Source organism: Zootoca vivipara, chromosome 12 (assembly GCF_965207765.1).
Source record: "Zootoca vivipara chromosome 12, rZooViv2.hap1.1, whole genome shotgun sequence".
Classification (NCBI taxonomy): Eukaryota; Metazoa; Chordata; class Lepidosauria; order Squamata; family Lacertidae; genus Zootoca; species Zootoca vivipara.
The window spans coordinates 35,546,031-35,567,142 of record NC_142595.1 but is presented as its reverse complement, the minus strand read 5'-3'; the positions used below and the strand labels follow the sequence as shown (position 1 = coordinate 35,567,142).

At 45.7% G+C, this 21,112-nt stretch overlaps 2 protein-coding genes across 4 annotated transcripts in view; one reads left to right on the top strand and one right to left on the bottom strand.

Annotated features, from left to right (window-relative positions):
• Nucleotides 1–7,616, bottom strand: part of TTYH1 (tweety family member 1) — a 63,489-nt gene extending 55,873 nt beyond the window's left edge. Inside the window, exon 1 of the mRNA XM_060281631.2 lies at nucleotides 6,926–7,616. Within this exon, the coding sequence (XP_060137614.2) occupies nucleotides 6,926–7,051 (126 nt within the window). The 5' untranslated portion in view covers nucleotides 7,052–7,616. The remainder of the gene's footprint in view (nucleotides 1–6,925) is intronic.
• LOC148683979 (T-cell-interacting, activating receptor on myeloid cells protein 1-like) overlaps nucleotides 1–19,896 on the top strand; it is an 86,582-nt gene extending 66,686 nt beyond the window's left edge. For 2 of the 3 annotated variants that reach the window (XR_015946727.1, XR_015946726.1), the window contains exons 3-4: nucleotides 10,875–10,904; nucleotides 12,557–12,644. Coding sequence is in view for 1 of the 3 variants with exons in the window: in XM_088656372.1 (XP_088512498.1) it covers nucleotides 10,853–10,904; nucleotides 12,557–12,865; nucleotides 16,032–16,334; nucleotides 18,210–18,503; nucleotides 19,524–19,633 (1,068 nt within the window). In the remaining 2 variants the exon portion in view is untranslated. Of the gene's footprint in view, nucleotides 1–10,571; nucleotides 10,905–12,556; nucleotides 12,866–16,031; nucleotides 16,335–18,209; nucleotides 18,504–19,523 lie in introns of those variants that run through there. The other variant, XM_088656372.1, reaches the window with a different exon arrangement.
• Nucleotides 19,897–21,112: the final 1,216 nt, after the last annotated feature.

The following is a 21,112-nucleotide window of genomic DNA, read 5'->3' as shown; positions in this document are numbered from 1 at the left end:
TTATGGGGGACCTCAGCCCCTAGGAGTCGGTTCAACACTACACAGGAAGTAGAATGAAGTGGTATAGATCTGAGGATTTGACTGTACCACTTCAAGCTGAAGGTGGGTGGTGGTAGCCGATTATGTTTTTGAAAACTCTCCACACATAGAAATCACCCTGACAGGGAATGTGCTGGGTTATGCGCGTAATTCTTAGTAGCAGGGTTTTTAAAACAAAACAAGGGGGAGCATTCAAAATAGATGTCCCTAGCTGCAGTCTGAAGCTGTATACACGATGTACCTTTGAAGCACCTTTGAAGCACATTCTTCCCCTGAAAGAATTATGGCAGGGACCCCAAACTAAGGCCCCGGGGGCCGGATGCGGCCCAATCGCCTTCTAAATCCGGCCCGCGCACAGTCCGGGAATCAGCATGTTTTTACATGAATAGAATGTTTCCTTTTATTTAAAATGCATCTCTGGGTTATTTGTGGGGCCTGCCTGGTGTTTTTACATGAGTAGCATGTGTCCTTTTATTTAAAATGCATCTCTGGGTTATTTGTGGGGCATAGCAATTTGTTCCATTCCCCCCCAAAAAAATATAGTCCAGCCCCCCACAAGGTCTGAGGGACAGTGGAGCAGCCCCCTGCTGAAAAAGTTTGCTGACCCCTTAATTATGGGCACTGTAATCTATTAATGGTTGCTGGGAATGGTAACTCTGTCAGTGCCCAGAATTCTTTGAGGGAAACAATGTGTTTCGAATGTGTTTTAAAGGTATAGTGCAGGCTTCCTCAACCTTGGCCCTCCAGATGTTTTTGGCCTACAACTCCCATGATCCCTGGCTAGCAGGACCAGTGGTCAGGGATGCTGGGAATTGTAGTCTCAAAACATCTGGAGGGCCGAGGTTGAGGAAGCCTGGTGTAGTGTGTCCACAACCTGTGATCATAACTGCAGGGTTCGTACCACCTTCGTCTTCTGCCTGGGTAAGGTAAGGTAAAAAAGGTAAAGGATCTCTGGACGGTTAAGTCCAGTCAAAGGCAAATATGGGGTTGCGGCCCTCATCTCGCTTTTCAGACCATGACTAAACCACTACTAGTGCACAGAGGGCTGTGACAGGAGCCAGAGCGCATGGAAACGCCATTTACCTGCCCGCCACAGCAGTACCTATTTATCTACATGCACTGGTGTGCTTTTGAACTGCTAGGTTGGCAGAAGCTGGGACAGAGCAATAGGAGCTCACCCCGTTGTGGGGATTCGCCTGGATTCTGCCTGGATAGTGCAGGCCTTGCACTGAACGCAATGGAGCGAACTGGCTGTGAACATCCTAATTCCGCATAATGTGTAGATTCTCAATAGGGCTCTCCTTTGTCAAGCAGACCAGTTTTGTAGGAACAACAGGAACTTCTGCATGCACAGCATGTGCTCTGCCACTGAGCCACAGCTCAGAACTTCCTAAGAACTTTCTGTTCCCATCGAGGTCGCTCCCTGAGCCCGCCACCACCCATCCCACTTGAGCCAGGCAACAACAGTCCCAGTGCTTTGAATGGAAATTAGAACTCTTCCATTCAAAGACTCTTTCCAGTGAGTGAGTTTATTTGCCACTCAGTGACACAAGTATTTGGTTTAGGAAACAGCCTGCAAGGGTTCCATCATGCTTATCTGAGGGCCGTGTTTTCTAGTCTACTTTAAACATTATAAATTTCACCCCAATCTACAGGTGGCTCCTGCAACTCAATGCTGGGAAAATTTGGTACAGAACGATCCAATCAGTGCCAAAAATGCACCAGGCTTCACTCCACAGAGCCCCCCCCCCCCGTGGCCCACCTCACAATGTCTCTCTGACTCTTTCGCTGATGGGGCAGGAGAACTAATTGCTGTGAGACGTTGCGCTCACACTGAGAGCGCAGCTCCGTTCCAAAGCGGGATGGATCACAGGAGGGTCCTTCAGAGACTCAAGGAGGAGCACTGGCTGTTGTGGGAAGGTTACAGAATGCATGCGAGGCATTGCCAAGGCAGACCTGACTCTCTGACTGACACACGCGGAGAATGAGCAACGACTGTGTCATTTATTCAACAATTGCCCACATTGTTGTTTTTAAAGCATCTGTTAAAATTCAGCACCGTTGAAGCGGCTGGCCTAAGCAAGACCACCAATGAAATTCAGAAGACACAGCAAAGACCCCCTCAGAGAAGCTGAATTAACACTATCCAGAGAGGTAGCCGTGTTATTCTGTTTTAGTGCAGGACTAAGGCTGTGTACACAACATACCTTTTAAAGCACACCCAAAGTATGGGGGTGTGGGGGTGGAGGAGGAAATGTGCTTTAAATGTATGGTGTGCACACAGTCTAACACATTTTAACTACCACAACATAGAACCTATTTTTTGTGCTCAACCCCCACCACTTTGTTGTGGAGCATCTTGTCTGAGGAGCATTCTGGAGAACTCAGACCCTTAATAATAATAATAATAATAATAATAATAATAATAATAATAATAATAATAATATATTATTATTATTATTATTATTATTATTATTATTATTATTATTATTTATACCCCACCCATCTGGCTGGGTTTCCCCAACCACTCTGGGCGGCTTCCAACAGAAAAAAATAATACAATAATCTACTAAACATTAAAAGCCTCCCTAAACAGGGCTGCCTTCAGATGTCTTCTAAAAATCTGGTAGTTGTTTTTCTCTTTGACATCTGATGGGAGGGCGTTCCACAGGGCGGGTGCCACTACTGAGAAGGTCCTCTGCCTGGTTCCCGGTAACTTGGCTTCTCGCAACAAGGGAACCGCCAGAAGGCCCTCAGCGCTGGACCTCAGTGTCCGGGCAGAACGATGGGGGTGGAGACGCTCCTTCAGGTATACTGGACCGAGGCCATTTAGGGCTTTAAAGGTCAGCACCAACACTTTGAATTGTGCTCAGAAACGTACTGGGAGCCAATGTAGGTCTTTCAAGACCAGTGTTATGTGGTCTCAGCGGCCACTCCCAGTCACCAGTCTAGCTGCCGCACATACCTGCCAAGTCCCGGACTGCAGAATCCAGGACCGGCAGCCGCATGACACCGGACGTTGCGTAGATGCAACTTCCGGTGTCGCTTTGCCCATCTATGGGCACCAAAAATGGCCATCGCCGGCTTCGAAAGTCGTGTCTACGCATGTCTGGAAGTGCGTAGACGCAACTTCCGGTGTCGCTCTGCCCATCTATGGGCACCAAAAATGGGCACCGCCACCGCCACCGGAAGTCGCGTCTACGCACTTCCGGACATGCGTAGGCGAGACTTTCAAAGCTGGTGCCAGCCATTTTCGGTGCCTGGGAAAAGGTATGAAAAAACGGGGGTTTCCCGGGGAAAACAGGGTACTTGGCAGCTATGCTGCCGCATTCTGGATTAGTTGTAGTTTCTGGGTCACCTTCAAAGGTAGCTCCACGTAGAGCGCATTGCAGTAGTCCAAGCAAGAGATAACTAGAGCATGCCCAACTCTGGCGAGACAGTCCGCGGGCAGGTAGGGTCTCAGCTTGCGTACCAGATGGAGCTGATAAACAGCTGTCCTGGACACAGAATTGACCTGTGCCTCCATGGACAGCTGTGAGTGCAAAATGACTCCCAGGCTGCGCACCTGGTCCTTCAGGGGCACAGTTACCCCATTCAGGACCAGGGAGTCCTCCAGACCTGCCCGCCTCCTTCCCCACACAAACAGTACTGCTGTCTTGTCAGGATTCAACCTTGCCACTGTTTCATAACATTTGGCTGGTCCTAACAGAAAAGTATTGCCCAATGTGGATTTTGGATTTCTCCCTCCCCCTTCCTCCACCTAATGGCCCAAGATGGCTCTTTTATGTTTTATTACAGCATTAGCTGTTGTAGGGCTACAGGACACTTAATCAGATCCAGCATCTGATGAACTGGGCTCTAGTCCATGAAACTGTATGCCGTAATAAAATGTGTTGGTCTCTAGGGAGACAAGGGACCATTTGTTGTTGTTTTTAAGGTTCTTCTAAGAATGAAGACTCTTTCTTACATCCCAGTCAAATCTCTGAGGGTGGTGTGGTGCACAACAAGTCATCTGAGTGCACTGGGTGATCAAGAGTGCATGCAGAAAGACCCAGGTTCAATCTTTGCCATCTCCAGGTAGGGAGTACACCCCTGGCTGAAAAACTGGAGAAGTGCTGCCAGTCAGTGTGGACAATACTGAGCTAGATGGACCCATGGTCTGATGCAGAATAAGGCAGCTCCCTAGGTTCCTAGTCATTGCCTCCTTGGCTTTTTTCGTTTTGGTATTTACTAGTGTAGCTTTGGAGATTCTACTCTTCCAAAACAATACACCAAATTTCTTTTGCGGCGTCCAAATCATGTGGTGGTTAGTTCCACAAGGTAAAATCTGACAAATTGGGTGGGCAGGATGTAACTGGAAAAGCAGCATCAGTTAGTCATATTGTCCACAGTGGTTTGTGCCCAAATCCCCATTTGGTAAATTTGGCAAGCTAGCTTTTGTGGCTCAGGTTAAGAATGAACCTGTTCATGTCTTAGATAAAAGGACAGATAAATGTTCTACTTCTCTCTTTTCACACTTTCCTTCCCAGCTTGGGGAAAAGAAAACACGTAAGAGAAATCAGCAGAGGTTACGGAAGAAGCAACTAGATTTTACAGAGAAGTTAGGACGTTGGGGGTTGACCAATGCTTACCATTTAATTTTAAATTGTATAGACCACAGCCTATGAAGGCCCCATTTGCACTGTACATTTAACCACACTATCATACCACTTCAAACAGTCATGGCTTCCCCCAGCCCAAAAGAATCTTGGGACTTGTAGTTTGCTAAGGGTGCAGAGAGTTGCTAGGAGACTCCCTGCTCCGCTCCCAGAGTTCCCTGGGAATACAAATGGACTGTTAAACCACTCTGAGAGCTGCAGCTCCCAGGATTCTTTGGGTGGAATCCATGATGGTTTAAAGTGGTATTATCCTGCTTTAAACATATAGTAGAGATGGGGCCTCAGTGAAAAGAGCACATGCACAACATACATTGAAAGCACATTAAAAGCATCCCCACCTGCCAGAATCCCAGGAACTGTAGTTTCCTAAGGGTGCCAGGAATTATAGTTCTGTGAGGGGTAAACTACAGTTCAAAGGATTTCTCTCTCTCTCTCTCTCTGTGTGTGTGTGTGTGTGTGTGTGTGTGTGCGCGCGCGCATGCACGCTTGTGTGTGTTTTAAATCTATGTTGTACACACAGCCTTTCTGTATGCAGAAGGTCCCAACCTCAGTCTTGGCATTTTCAATTACTGTAAAAGGATCTGCAGTAGCAGATAATAGGAAAGAAAGACTTCTGCCTGACAACCAGGAGATCCACTGCCAGTGTAGGCAAGCCTTCTGAACTTGATGTTTTCCAGATGTTTTAGATTACAGCACCCATCACCCTTGACCATTGGCCATGCTGAGGCTGATGGGAGTTGTAGTCCCGGGGTGGGGGGTGGGGAGAAGGGAAATCTGGAGGGCACCCCTTGGGAATACCTGCCATGGACGACATAAGCAGCTTCCCATGCTCCTAAATTAATATTGAGTGTGCTCCGATTTGTTTTGAAATTAAGATGCAAAAGGCTGAGAAATAAAATGTTGGAAGTGGGATTAGAAAGGCAGAGGCAGAGGCAGGCATTTACACAGCCACAGAGCTGATCTGCACACACTACAAGCTCAACATGTCCTCAGCTGCACTCATGCGCCTTCGCTTGTGTAGCAAGGGAGAAGCGTTAACATGTGAACCAGGCTAATGCAGGTAAATCAGCTGCCTTTCATTTTCACACAACCTTTCATTTTCGGGCGGATGCAACTGCAAGAACGGCTGTTGGGGCCGTATCCGTGTGCAGCTGGTTCGCACATTACATGCCACTACACAAGTGCTCCTCTCTCTCTCTCTCTGCCCCTCGGGTCTGTCTGTTTGTAGAAGGAGAGTCCTAAGTGAGTCGCCTCAAATAAGACACACAGCAAATAGGAAGAGGCTGCTGAGCTTCAACAGCTATGACAAGGGGCTGCAGAAATGTGAGACAGGCGAATCTCTCGACAGCTGAGCCTCCCTCCACGGATGCAACCTCAACACACACACCTGGACCACTGATGGCTCCTCCTTGACTTCAAAGCTGGAGCTTATTGACACATGAGAGATGCTCCTTGGACCTCCTTAGCCCTTCCTCCCTGGCATCTGTCTCCTCCTGTCCCTCATTATCCTCTTCTTTCGCTCTGTGTGCATTTCCAGCCCCATCCTTCTTCCCTTATCCCTCGATCTGGTCCTCCATCTTTCCCAGAGCATCCTGTCAGGTTCCCTCCCTCCCCCTTCCTCCTTCCCCCTCTCCTCCAGTCCACCCCCTTCTGACTAGCTGCCCCATTACCTCTCCTCACCTCTCATTCCCTTTCCCACGTCCCCCTTTCACCCCATTCCTCTCCCCTCCCTCCCTCCCTTAGCATTACATTATCCGCCGCTCACTTTCTCTTCCTTCTCCCTCAACTCTTCCCATTTTCTCCATCCAGGTATTCCTTTTCTTTGGACCTCATCTTTGCACTCTGATTTCCTTCCCCACCCGTCTTGCTTCCCCCTTGCTTCCCACCCTTAATCTTTGCCATCCCATCCTGATTGCTCCTCCATCCACCCCTCCATCCCTCCATCCAAATAGCTCTGTCTGCCCGCACGCATTTTAATTCTATGGGCGCACATCTTAATTCCGTGCATTCAAAATCCCTTCCTTTCCCCTCTCCCCCCCCACCCCCACCCCCACCTCTCCCCCTCTCCCCTCACCTTCTCCTCCCGCCCCCGCCAGTCCCCTTCCTCCTTCTCTCGCCTCTCTCATTCACTTCATCTTTCCCACAGCCCTGCCTGATTTCTGCCTGGCTCGCTGACCGCACAGATCCTGCAAAATTATGCCCACTCTGGGCATTATCATGACACTCACCTGCTGGTACCCCCAGTCCTCCGGGGCAAATTCGCTCCCCACGGCTTCAAACTGGAAGTTGATGTGCGGCGCCTGGTGCAAGAGGAACGTCCACCACGAAGCTCGATACCCCTGGGGGGACCCCATCCCTCCGACGCGGGGCGCCCACAACCCCAACCCCGCTCACCGCGCTGGTCGCCGGCCCCCCATGCTGGCACACGAATGGATGTCGGGGAATGATGTGCAGGGAGGCAGTGCAGAACATCAGGGCTTATCCGCGCGGGATATTGGGGAGGGGGGGGGGAGTGATGGTTGGGGAAATAGGAGGGGGGCTAGGTGGTGGGTGAAGAGGGCAGTGGAAGGCGCAGCGCCATCTAGCGAGCTCTGCTCCCCTCAACGTGATTTAAACCAACCCTTGTCTCGCCCGACCTGTCAGAGAGACTAATAGCTCCCCCAAGTGGATCTGCCCATCTACACAATAAATAAAACGCACCACTGAACAGATTTAAAGCGGGTGCAGAGTGGGAGAAAACGCACCAGTTAAAGCAACTTCTAAAACTTCTCAATCGCTTCCAGCCTCCCAAATTTTCTACAAAATATACTTGCGGGGAACCAGCAGTTAAGCCTCACCAACTGAAATATGTGGAGCGGGCTAGGAAGAAACCCTGCGTAAAAAACCTTACACCTGCAGTGATTTCAGCCCGTTTATTCTGAATGGTCAGGAATCCTGATAAACAGCCAGTTGCTTCAATCATTCCAGGGATCTTCTGCACAATTCGGGGGCGGGGGCGGCAACCAGAAAGTAGTTGCTGCCGTAAGCATAACATTTCCCCAGTTGATACGTTGCAGTTAAGAAGATAGTTATTCCTCCCCGCCCCAATTGTTTCAGTTGTTCCCTGGAATGTAGCAGGAGGGAAAGCCCCAAAGGTTGTAACATTTCCTCACAGGGAAATGACTGGTTTTGGTTACCTTTCCCTGAAGCTTTTCCAGCTCTACAGTATCATTTCTGAGGTGTAGCAGCTAAAACTGAACACTGTGTTCCAAAAGCGGTGCATAAGGGCAGCGTGATATGGGGTTTTCTTTTCAATGTCTTTCCTAATGATCTGAAAAGTGGAATTCATGCTTTTCATAGCTGCCATACACTGGGCTGACTCCTTCACTGAGCCATCCACCACAACCCCAAGATCTCATTCCTGGTTAGGTACCAGATCCTATGAGTGTATATGCAAAGTTAGGTTTTGTTTTGTTGTTGCCTCAATAGGCATCACTTCATACTTGCTTACATTGAACTTCATTTGCCATTTCAATACCCATTCACTGAGTTTGGAGGGATCCTTTTGCAGTGCCTTACAACCACTACTTTTTTTTGGAGTCATTGGCAAACTTCGCTGCCTCATTCTTCATCTGCAACTCTAGACAATTTATGAATGAGTTAGAAAAGTACCAGCCCAGACACAGATTGTTGGAGAACCCCACTTCTTGCATGCTTCCATTGTGAGAATTGTCCATTTATTCCTACTCTTGGCATTTGTCCTTCAAGGGGACTTGCTCCAGCCTCCAGATCATTATTTGCAACACCAGACTCAGTCACTTTGTGAACTTCTATATTTATTTTGAATGAATGTGTCCCATGGTTGCTCACTCTCCTGCTCTGCAACTCAGTGATATCAGCTTGGAATTTCACTTGTTTTCTGTTTCTCGAACACATGTTCACATGGTCTTGGTAAACCATAGTTTGGCTTCCCATGCCATGTGAACCAGGCCATAATGAATACAGCCATACCTTGGAAGTTGAATGGAATCCGTTCCGGAAGTCCATTTGACTTCCAAAACGTTCGAAAACCAAATTGCGGCTTCTGATTGGCAGCAGGAAGCTCCTGCAGCCAGTCGGAAGCTATGGAAGCCCCGTTAGATGTTCAGGTTCCAAAAGAACATTCACAAATTGGAACAATCACTTCTTGGTTTACGGCGTTCGGGAGCCAAAATGTACAAGTTCCAGGGCGTACGACAACCAAGGTATGACTGTATATCCAAATCTTAGTGGAACAGTAAATTTTATTTATTTTAGTATTTTAAAACTGTAAACCACCTTGGGTGCCTTGGCAGAAAGGCAATATATAAATGCAATGAATATAAATAGTAAATAAATCATTTGTTCAGCCCACACTTTTCATTCCATTTACAGTACTTTCCTACCCTTTAAAAAAAATAACAAAGAAATGTGGATTTGTTATGGTAGGGCAACAGAGAACTTGAATACACTTAAATCTCTGCAGCATCACAAATGTGGTTTTGAAAGCTCGTTGCTGCCTCTTCCCCCCTCCTGCCCCCACTCCTGTGGCTGCAACTTAAAAAGGGATGTGGCTTGTCAGAAAGTGCAGTGAGCTTGCTGTGGTCAACCATCTTGTCAGGCTACAGAATACCTGCATGTCAAGGGGGAAAACTGTGTCACAGAGCACTGGATGCTTCAGAAGCTGCAGCCTCGTTTGTGGTTCAGCACGGCAAGGAGCAATGGAGAGTTGCTGGCTACAGAAACCTCAACTTGAGTTCCTCTTTCAACATCCTCCTTCTTGGCTGGTATGATCAACTGAAAGGTCTCGGGAGCAGAAACCAGACAGGAGGATCAGAAACCCAGGTGATGTGTTTTCTGAGCCTTTACTGCTGAAGTACAAATCCCATCAGCCTCAGCAAGCGTGGCAAATGGCTGGGGATGCACAACAATGGTTGGGGATGGTGGGAGGTGTGGTTCAGTGACATTTGGAGGGCCCAAGGTCCCCCCACACCTGGAATATGTGAAGTAATGGAGGAGAATTTTGAATTATGGTGCTGGAGGAGACTCCTGAGAGTCCCATGGACTGCAAGAAGATCAAACCTATCCATTCTGAAGGAAATCAGCCCTGAGTGCTCACTGGAAGGACAGATCCTGAAGCTGAGGCTCCAATACTTTGGCCACCTCATGAGAAGAGAAGTCTCCCTGGAAAAGACCCTGATGTTGGGAAAGATTGAGGACACTAGGAGCAGGGGACGACAGAGGATGAGATGGTTGGACAGTGTTCTCGAAGCTACGAACATGAGCTTGACCAAACTGCGGGAGGCAGTGGAAGACAGGAGTGCCTGGTGTGCTCTGGTCCATGGGGTCACGAAGAGTCGGACACGACTAAACAACAACAATGGAGGAGAAGTAGGTATTTGCCTGATAGAGTTAGGACTAAGCCTTCTAAGGAGAAGAGACTTTAAGGCTTTGGGAGCGAGGTTAAGCCCCACCATGACTTAAGGTCTAGCACTTCTCATTATAGGCTTTAAACACTGTGAAGGAAGGGTGAAGACCGTAAGCAAGTGAGGGTTTCATAGGAGGCAAAGGACACAGCCCCGGGTGTCTCTTGGCACAGCATTTGCACCCATAGAAGCAACTAAGTGCTAAGTCGTTTTAGTGGAGGCAGGTGGGGAGAAGTAGGAGGCACAGGCTCCAACACTTTTGTGCACCATTTCCTCAAAAGGTAGGTAATAAAGGAGTTCTTCTTCAGGCAAAACAGTGAACTAGGCACTGTATCAAGGATGGGCCACCAGTGAGGGTTTGGAGAGACCTTTGCTTCCTTTTTATCTTTTGCATTATGTGACTGTACAGCTACCCGGGGGGGGGGAGTGGTTTGTTAGGTGGTGTAGAGGTGATGACCATCCTATCGGTCACAGAGAAATTGTACCAGAAAGGGAAGAAGGGTGTTACAGAGGGTTGCTGGGCTTGAGAAGATCCAGCCATTCCCTACATCTTCAGTCAGTTGACGGAAGGCGCTGAGGCAAAATAGGACAATCAACCAGCAACAGAGCCCTCACCATGAAGTTTTCTTTCACCACCATCTTTTTGGGTTGGTATTGTAGAGGGGGAAATAGGAGGGTGGAAGGACTAGAGAACGAGATGCTAGTTTCTGTGGCTCAGTTACTTTTCTGCTAATGGAATCATCTGCTTTTCCAGGATGGTGGCTGACTGGGAAGACATTGAAAGGTGAGCTGTGTCCTAGACAAAAGAACATTGATATGTCTCGTAATCAGAATGCTGTGGATGTGAATAGAAGCTAAATGACATGTCTTTCCCTAACCAAATCTATTTTTTTCTTACACATGCATGAGAGGTTAAGATCTACCAACCTTCCTTGCTCTATATACACTTTTCTTTTCTTTCTTTCTTTATTACCTTAATCCTATATACAATCTTATATGCATGTACACCACCGTTGGATATTTACAACATTGAACGTTTGTTACATTTTTCCCCATGCTGAATATGTTGTCAAATATATACAACATACAAAATAAATTCATAAATTAAACATAATCGGATCTAACTTATTAGACTAAGAATATTGACTTCCCGTCACCTCCCGAAGTGTATCACATTTGTAATATTGATATACTTACATTTCTCACCAAATTCTTATTATCCTTTTTTTTTTGGGTACTTCTCATATCAAGTCATACCATCGTTTTCCTATGGAATTTACGTTTGCTTTACACATGAGTCATTCTGATGCTGCCATGGAGATCACGTCATTATTATTATTTTCTTGTATATACCTCTTGAACTTATCCCATTTTTTTTGCAAATGATTGTTTTGAGTTCCCCCTCAGTTTATCTGTTTGTTGTTGTTGTTGTTTAGTCGTTTAGTCGTGTCCGACTCTTCGTGACCCCATGGACCATAGCACGCCAGGCACTCCTGTCTTCCACTGCCTTTGGTCAAACTCATGTTCGTAGCTTCGAGAACACTGTCCAACCATCTCGTCCTCTGACATCCCCTTCTCCTAGTGCCCTCAATCTTTCCCAACATCAGGGTCTTTTCCAAGTTTATCTGTTAGTTGAGCCATTTCCGCGTACTCCAAAAGTTTGTTTTGCCAGTCCCTTACTGTTGGGATTTTGTCCCCTTTCCAGTTTGCCGCTATTAGCAAGCGGGCTGCTGCTGTAGCATACAGGAAGATATCTCTTATGTCTATAGGAATGTCACTGCTCTGAATTCCTAGGAGGAAGGCCTCTGGTTTCTTAGAAGGCTCTATACACTTTTCAGAGACCACGACACGATGTTAAAGGTCTCGCTGCTGTTTCTCTCCCACTTCCTGGATAGTTGGCAACCTTTGTGTTTTGCCACTATTGCTGTGCCACTCATATCAATTTTGCTAGTCTATTTGGACTAGCAGCAAAATGCACCCAAATTGGCACAAGCCCTGTGTGGATTGTGGATATTGGGCAACCCAGATCCCAAGGCCTTATCTGAAAGAACCTACAGATTAGTCAGGGTATAGGGATGAGGAAAAACTTGGTCAACTGTGTCAAATCTGTCTAATAATTCACAATTTATTCAAATCATGTGCGAACCAAAACACAGTCATTCTTTGAAATTCGCACTTCTCTGGATTTTGCAAGGCATTTCTCCAACCCAATAATGCTGATGAATTTTCTTGACGAATTAAAGAGGAGACCATCTTGGCCATGATTCCTGGAAGAAATGTTCCCTGCCTTGCAGGCCTCCCCCCCCCCCCGACTACAGCTACAAAAACTGAAGGTGTTGAAAAGTCTCTTGAGTTGGAGTGTTGTTGTTGTTTTTTGTGGGAGGTTGGTGCTGTTGTTGATATTTTGTATATATGTTGCTCTCTTTTTTTGCCCAGGACAATCTTATCCCAAGCCTTCCATCTCAGTGGTCCCTAGTAAAATTGTCCCCCTGGGAGGCAATGCTACCATCCTCTGCAAGGTGCGCAGTGAAGACTACACACAAGCAACATTTGTTCTGTTCAGAGAACTGGATTCATCTTTGCATGCTTCAGTAGTCAAGAAGTCAGAGTGGAATGAAGTTGCATTTTTCTTTGCCAATGTCAAACTATCAGCTGGTGGGATAAACCGGTGCCGATATTGCTTCAGCTTTGTTTCTGGTGACAGTTGCTCACGTTTAAGTGATACAGTAAAGGTCAAGATAAGAGGTGAGAGCTGGGGGAGTCAAATTTAGAGATGTACGTGAAGTTTCCTAAAGCTGAGTCTGGAAATGAGCTTTGGAGGGGAAAATAAAAATACAGTGGTACCTCGGTTTATGAACACAATTGGTTCTGGAAGTCTGTTCATAAACTGAAGCGTTCATAAACTGAAGCGAACTTTCCCATTGAAAGTAATGGAAAGTGGATTAATCCGTTCCAGATGTGTCCGTGGAGTACTCAACCTGAAGCATACTTAACCAGAAGCATGGGTGTAATTGGTTCCGGAAGTCTGTTCATAAACTGAAGCGTTCATAAACTGAAGCAAACTTTCCCATTGAAAGTAATGGAAAGTGAATTAATCCGTTCCAGATGGGTCCGCGGCGTTCGTAAACTGAAAATTCGTAAACCGAGGTGTTCGTAAACCAAGGTTCCACTGTAGAGGAGAATTTATGAAACCTAAGTTCTTCTCTGGCTCAGACTAAAATCTGAGCCAGGGAAGAATTCCTGCCTTCCCTCTCACCCTCCCTCTCAGCCTTTCTGAGCTCACAAATATCCTGTCATCCTTCCCTTTGAAGCCTTACCACGTAGCAGCACCACCACTGCAGCAGCCCAGCTGTGGGGGCTGCAGGAGAGGGGAAGATTGTCTGTGTCTCCTTCCTGGGTCCTTAAGCGCCTATGCACTGTGCCAAGACAAAAGATGCCATGGCCTATGGAGAATGCAGTTTAGTTCCTAATCTAGGCAAACCAAGGCTTTTTAGTGTACTGGCACCAGTAATTTGGAACACTATTCCTACTGATGTCAGACAGGCACCTTCAATTTCGATAGATTTCAGTCTGCTGAAAACACATTTGTTTCACCAAACTTTTTTGAGAACCAAGTTGACTCAGCATTGGTCATTTGTTCTGGATTTTATGCTTTTATAACTTTGAGATTTGAACGTTTTATGGTGTTTGAATGATTTTACCGCACACCACCTTGATTTTCTTTCAATGGCAGTTTATTATACCGTGTTTCTCATATTATAAGACATGTCTTATATTTATTTTTTCCTCAAAAAAACCCACTATGGCTTATTTTCAAGGGATGTCTTATTCTTTTCCTCCTCCTCCTGCCGCGTCCGGCATTGCTGCTGCGCCTATCACTATGTCTTATTTTCGGGGTATGGCTTATATTCCTTGAATGCTTAAAAATCCTGCTATGGCCTATTTTATGGGTATGTCTTAAAATATGAGAAACAGGGTACACATTCTTCTAAAAAGCACAAGAACTATTTCTTTATTTCTATAAAGAAATATTGGAATATGATACATGATGAAATTAAAAAACTGATCAAAACAACACACAGTAAAAGAGCGGAATCTTACTGATTAGGAATTTTAAATAGAGACATCCCAAATGAGAAGGTCAACATCTTTTTATACGCAACAACTGCAGCGAGAGTGTTGATAGCTCAACATTGGGAAGAAAATTACATCCCAACTAAAGAGTAATGGTTGAGTAAATTATGCGAATATCTAGATTTAGCAAAGCTGACTGATTGGATTAGACAAAAACCAAAACATATAATTCGGAATCAGTGCAAATATTTAAATGATTATTTAGGTAGAAAAGGATCAAATGTAAAATATTGGTTGTGTTTAGAATAGATTTGTGATAATCTCAGAAAATGAATCAGATGAAATAAGAAGAAGGAATAACAGATGAAATTTTGTTTTAAATGGTTCTACCTTTTAATGTATATGTAGGATAAAGTGGGAGGGGAATCCTCCAAAGTTTCTTTTTCTTATCTCTTTTTTTCTTTTACTTTTCTTTCTTTTTTCCTTTCAATTTTTCTTATCCTTCTTTTTTCTTTTCTTTTTTGTTCCCCCCCCTTTCCCATGTCCTTTCTTTTACTTTCTTCTTTCTTTCTTTCCTTTTTAAATCTTTTTTCATATTAAAAAGATAAATGTGTTTATAAGTAATGAGTATGTATGTATGTATGTGTTATTTTGTAAGATTTTTTGTGTGTTTTGTAATACCGTAATTATGTGTAATAAATAAATTTCTTAATAAAAAAAAAGCATAAGAACTAAAGCCAGCTTGGTGTAGTGGTTAAGAGCAGTAGACTCGTAATCTGGGGAACCGGGTTCGCTTCCCCACTCCTCCACATGCAGCTGCTGGGCGATCTTGGGCTAGTCACACTTCTCTGAAGTCTCTCAGCCCCACTCACCTCACAGAGTGTTTGTTGTGGGGGAGGAAGGGAAAGGAGAATGTTAGCCGCTTTGCAGGATATCAAGTCCAAACTCTTCTTCTTCTTCTTCTTCTTCTTCTTCTTCTTCTTCTTCTTCTTCTTCTTCTTCTTCTTCTTCTTCTTCTTCTTCTTCTTTCCTGCTGGATCAGGCTAATGGGCCATCTAGTTCGCCAAACAGGTGCCTCAATGGGAAACCCACATGCAGGGCCCAGGTACAAGAGCCCTCTCCCCTCCTGTGATTTGCAGCATCTGCCCAAGACCATGAAGGCAGAGCATAGCCATCATGACTAGTAGTCTTATCTTCCATGAATCTGTCCAATCCTCTTTTGAAGCTGTCCAAGTGGGAGACCATCACTGCCTCCTGCGGGACTGAGTTCCACGGTTTGATTATGCACTGTGTGAAGAAGTCCTTTCTTTAACTGTCCTGAACCTCCCACCATTCAACTTCATGGGAAGCCCACAATTTTTTTGCGTTCTCGTGTGTGTGTGTGTGTGTGTGTGTGTGTGTGTGTGTGTGTGTGTGTGTAGTTCTCCCAAGGGGTACTGTCAGGAGTGGAAAGGTCCTTCCTCTTTTGCTCTAACTCCTTCTCCAGCAATACGCTAAACCAGGATGGGGAACCTGTGACAGATTCCCCACCTTTCAAATCTCAGTTCTCTTACAAGCAACGCTGACACAAAACCCCACATATATTACGGTAAGTAAAATAGGAACATCGCCACCCAACCCCAACCCCACTCATCTCCCCCCCTCCACCTCTTTCCCCCTTTTCTTCCTAATGTCTCAACAAATGAAACCGATTTGTAAAAAAAACGTTACACGGGGGGGGGGGAATAAGAGAGAGAGAGAGAGACATTGCAAATACTTTTGTAAATCAAGAAAATCTCTAATAAAAATACATTTTTTTAAATAAAAAAATCTCAGTTCTCTTCTCTTTCTCACCCAGCTCTGCCTTTTCCCAAGCCTTCCATCTCAGTGAGCCCCAGTAATATCATCAAGTTGGGCGGAAATGTCATGATCCACTGTAACAGTCAAGGCTACCAAGATGTAGAGTTCCAGCTCTACAAAAAAGTGGGCCCATCTTTGATTAACGTTGTAATGGAGAAGTCCTGGCAAAAAGGGGTCAGATTTGCTATTGTCAACGCCACACTATTTCACGGAGGAATCTACCAGTGTACATATTGTTTCAAGTCAACCTTCTATGAACTGTGCTCAAATTTCAGCAACGGCATATATATCTCCATAAGAGGTAAGCCTATTTGTGCGCTTTAGGTAAAAGGTAAACCCCTGACCATTAGGTCCAGTCGTGACCGACTCTGGGGTTGTGGCACTCATCTCACATTATTGGCCGAGGGAGCCAGCATACAGCTTCCAGGTCATGTGGCCAGCATTATTATTTATTTATACATACATACATACATACATACATACATACATACATACATACATACCCCGCCCATCTGGCTGGGCCTCCCCAGCAACTCTGGGCGGCTTCCAACAAATACCAAAATACATTAAAATATCATAGACTAAAAACTTCCCTAAACAGGGCTGCCTTTAAGTGTTTTCTAAATGTCAGGTAGTTGTTTATCTCCTTGACTTCCGATGGGAGGGCGTTCCACATGGCATTACAAAGCCACTTCTGGCGAACCAGAGCAGCACAGGGAAATGCTGTTTACCTTCCCGCTGTAGCAGTACCTATTTATCTACTTGCACTTTGACGTGCTTTCGAACTGCTAGGTTGGCAGGAGCTGGGACCGAGCAACGGGAGCTCACCCCATCGCGGGGATTCGAACCGCCGACCTTCTGATCGGCAACCCCTAGGCTCTGTGGTTTAATCCACAGCGCTACCTGCGTCCCACATTGTGCACTTTACCCCCCTTCAAAATAAATGGCACTAACGTGGATTGTGTATTCCCTGCAGCTGTATATCAAAGGGGAAAGCAGCATTAGCTAAAACAGGCACCCCCAAACTGCGGCCCTCCAAATGTTTTGGCCTACAACTCCCATGATCCCTAGCTAACAAGACCAGTGGTCAGGGAAGATGGGAATTGTAGTCCAAAACATCTGGAGGGCCGAAGTTTGGGGATGCCTGAGCTAAAACATACAGAGGCTCTGTCCCATGCTATGCCAGCATTTGAGTATCATTAGCAATCTTCTCAAATGGTGCATTCTAGGCTGAAACACATTATTTGCTGCTGGATTTAGCAGGATATGTAGACACTGGTTGCCTATGCACTGACCTCACCAGGGTTTTAGACTAGGGGTATTTCCCAATCATATGTGGTGATGCTGAGGACCGAACCTGGCACCTTCTCCCTGCAAATCATTTCCCAGTTAGCTGTGCTCCATCTTGCTCATGGGCATAGGAATATGAAGAAGAATGACGGCAAACAAAGGCTTGTTTCATTTAAGCAACTCTGGTTGAAACTGAAGCGTAGGATTAGGCCTTTCAGGATTTTTTAGTGAGAGCCTGTCCACCCTGTGAAGCTGCATCAGATTCTGAAATACTAGAACTACAGGCTATGGATGAACCTGGAAGCCTAGAGAGAGTCTCCTCACTAAGATGTTGCTTGCTTGAAGTGTGTGGTCCAAGAGAGGGGAAATGGCTACTGGTCAGTGAATTTATCTGGCACTTATTTATCTCATTTGCATGTGTGGAGACACAGGAAACTGACCTGGTCAGGTGTTCCTCCATGTGGTCCTCCATGTGGACACTCTGGGAACTGTTGTGACTTGACTGCACCTGTTTACACCCCACACTAAATACTGCGCACATTCAGTTTATTTGCAGTGGTTTCCCAGAGCTGCCCACAAGCCCCTCAAAGTCTTGAGATGGGACAGGCTTCCATTCTACCTTCTGACCATCAGGTGGCAAACGTCTACCAAAAACGGAATGGAGATAAACCACACTGTGATGCATGCAAGAGTGGGGAAATATTTTGGTTTTTGTTTGAAAACCAAACTTTTGCATGAATGGAACTCTGTAGCCTGATTGAATTATGCAAATCTGTATATACTTCCTTTCTCTGCATTAATTTTGTGACTAGTCATCAGCAGGAGACATTCCTTGATGACCATAAACGTTGCTACTCCCTGCCTCCTCTTTTATTTCAACACGTAGATCCCAGCCTCTCCAAACCTTCCATCAGAATGAGACCTGAGGATCCACTTGCTGCAGGCTTCAATGTCACCATAGAGTGTCACGGACCAGAGAATGGCCTGAACTTTTCTTTGCACAAGTCCAGCAACCTAATAACATCGCAGATGGCAGAACCGGACAGAAACACATCTGAGTTCTCTCTTTCCATGATCAGGTTGGAGGATGAAGGGAATTATACCTGTCAGTATCACCGCAGAGGGCATGCCTTCCAGTGGTCGGAGCCGAGTGACCCAGTGGGGCTGGAACTTGTGACAGGTGAGGAGCGTGGCTTTGTGCCTTTGTTTTCTTTCCTTCTGTGTATATGGAGTTTGGGGAATGGTGACGATCAAAGCCAAACACCTCTATGGCGGAACCATGGCCACATGGTACAGAATGGAGTAACCAGGTGATTTGACTCCACTGGCAATGGCTAAGTAAGTGTGGGTTCAGGAATGAAAAAGGAGGTGCATTTGAAGCCTGAGGGAGATGGAGACAGCCCTGGGAATTGTGGGACGCATTTGGTTGTATTTACATGATTGTGTTTGAGACCACATTATCCCTTTTTCATATTCTGATGTATCAGGGATGGCATGGATTATATGGATTATATCCAGTCCCACTAAACTTTTTCATTTACTCAATATCCTGCCCTTCCGCCTTCCTCTGCTGCCGCCATCTCCACTAGTAGCTTCAGGCTTAGGCTCAGGTTCCTCCAGCTCCTCTTCTTGAGTTCCTCGTTGTAAGTCCTCACAATCCGCCAAATCATTCCCAGCTGAGCCCCAGAAAACTGTGCCAAACCTGACCTTCTGCTCTCTTCAGCCAACACCAACCAACCAACCAACCCATTGGTCGATGAAATCTCAAGCCCACATTATGGACCAGTAATTCTGAATGGCACACCCAGCAAATGACCAATCATAAACTGACCACTTTCGGGTGCTCCTGCAGTGACATAAAAAACTGAAACGCAACATGTGTACGCAACATCTTCTTACCAACAGGGAGCAACTGTGACAGTGGAAGTTTCAGTTGGTCCACTGCTTGCAGACTTAGGGTGCTTTGTATCATCTTTCTGTCTCTAGTCAGAAGTAAAAGGCAAGTGGAATAGATTAGAAGACTGCTTCCATTGGCAGGTAGATCCAGCAGGCTGTTCATATGTTCTTAGAAATCAGAAGTAAGTCCCACTGGGCTCAACGGGGCTAAGTATGCTGAGGGCCACAGCCTTGAGATCATCTCCCTCCCCACCCTGCCTTCACAGCCAACAATTAAGTAACTCTTCTCTGTCTCACTCTGCAGCAGACACTTTTCCATCCATGGAGAGCAACATCCGCCTGGGAGTTGCTGGCTTGGTCCTGCTTTCCTTGGTGCTGATCGTGGCTGAGTTCATGTGGAGCAAGCAAGGCTGAGAAGCTCTGACTCGACTCAGTTCCACAAGTCAAGACCCTTCCCTTGAGGCATCCGAGACAAGCAGAGCCACAGGAATCCCATAGAGACTGGTTTCATTTCTTGTTCATCTGAAGGCCAAATTTCTATTATGTGATAACACCAAGGAATCTTTTTCGGAAGGGGCTGGGGTGGGGTGAGAATCCTGGAGGCTTCTGTTTTCTGTGCCTTTTTGAGCTTTTTCTTTAAGTTTGGAACACTTAACTTACTGTTCAGCTAAGTCCTTCTCAGAGAAAACCCATTGATATAAAATAAAAAAAATTCCTTCAGTAGCACCTTAAAGACCAACTAAGTTTTTATTTTGGTATGAGCACACGAAAGCTCATACCAAAATAAAAACTTAGTTGGTCTTTAAGGTGCTACTGAAGGAATTTTTTTTATTTTACTTCGATCCAGACCAACACGGCTACCTACCTGTAACCAGAACCATTGATATAACTAAGTGAATCGTGTGTATTAACTGCATAACTTATTATATTATTCCTTGTCTAGGTGTTTTGTTTATTTTTATTTATCTCTTAGCTCTCAGCTCTTAGCTCTTAGCAAATGAAAATCAATTAAAAAGCATACCTGCCCATCAAAAACCAATGTGACTGTGAGTTAGGTAATTGCTTTTCTGTTGTTTTGAACTGTGATTGGGCAGGAGTAGGAAACTCCATGATGCCCATCCTACGTGAGAAAGCAGCCCCTGAAATCCAGAGGTGGAAATGAGAGGATTTTCAGGGTATGCAAGCAGAAGACTGTTGTGTGGAGAATGCTAATGCATATCATTTCCCTGAAGGAAAGGAAATGAGAGATCCCTAGTTTAATTTATGGAAGGACAGATCGTGAAGCTGAGGCTCCAATACTTTGGCCACCTCATGAGAAGAGAAGAATCCTTGGAAAAGACCCTGGTGTTGGGAAAGATTGAGGGCACTAGGAGAAGGGGACGACAGAGGACAAGATGGTTGGACAGTGTTCTCGAAGCTACGAACATGAGTTTGACCAAACTGCGGGAGGCAGTGCAAGACAGGAGTGCCTGGCGTGCTATGGTCCATGGGGTCACGAAGAGTCGGACACGACTAAACGACTAAACAACAACAACAAAGTTTAATTTAAGGGTGGCAAAGGCAGGGGGCAGGATGTATTGGAAGGGTGGAAATGTCAAAAGCTATTGTGGGGGTAAAAGAAAAGAAAAGACCCAGTTGCACCTTATAGACCAAGTTTGTTCTGGGTATAAGCTTTTGTGTGCATGCACACGTCTTCAGATACACTGAAGCAGAAGTCACCAGACCCTTATATATAGTGGGAGGGTTGGGTGGGGTATTGTGGAGGTGCTATTTTAGGGACTGGGGTGGAGAGAGACCATTGTCAAAGCTCTGCAGAATACTACCTCCCTCACTCTGAGTCTTGGCGAGAGTGAGGCATTGGTTCTGGAAGCCTTTGCAAGGTATTATTATTAT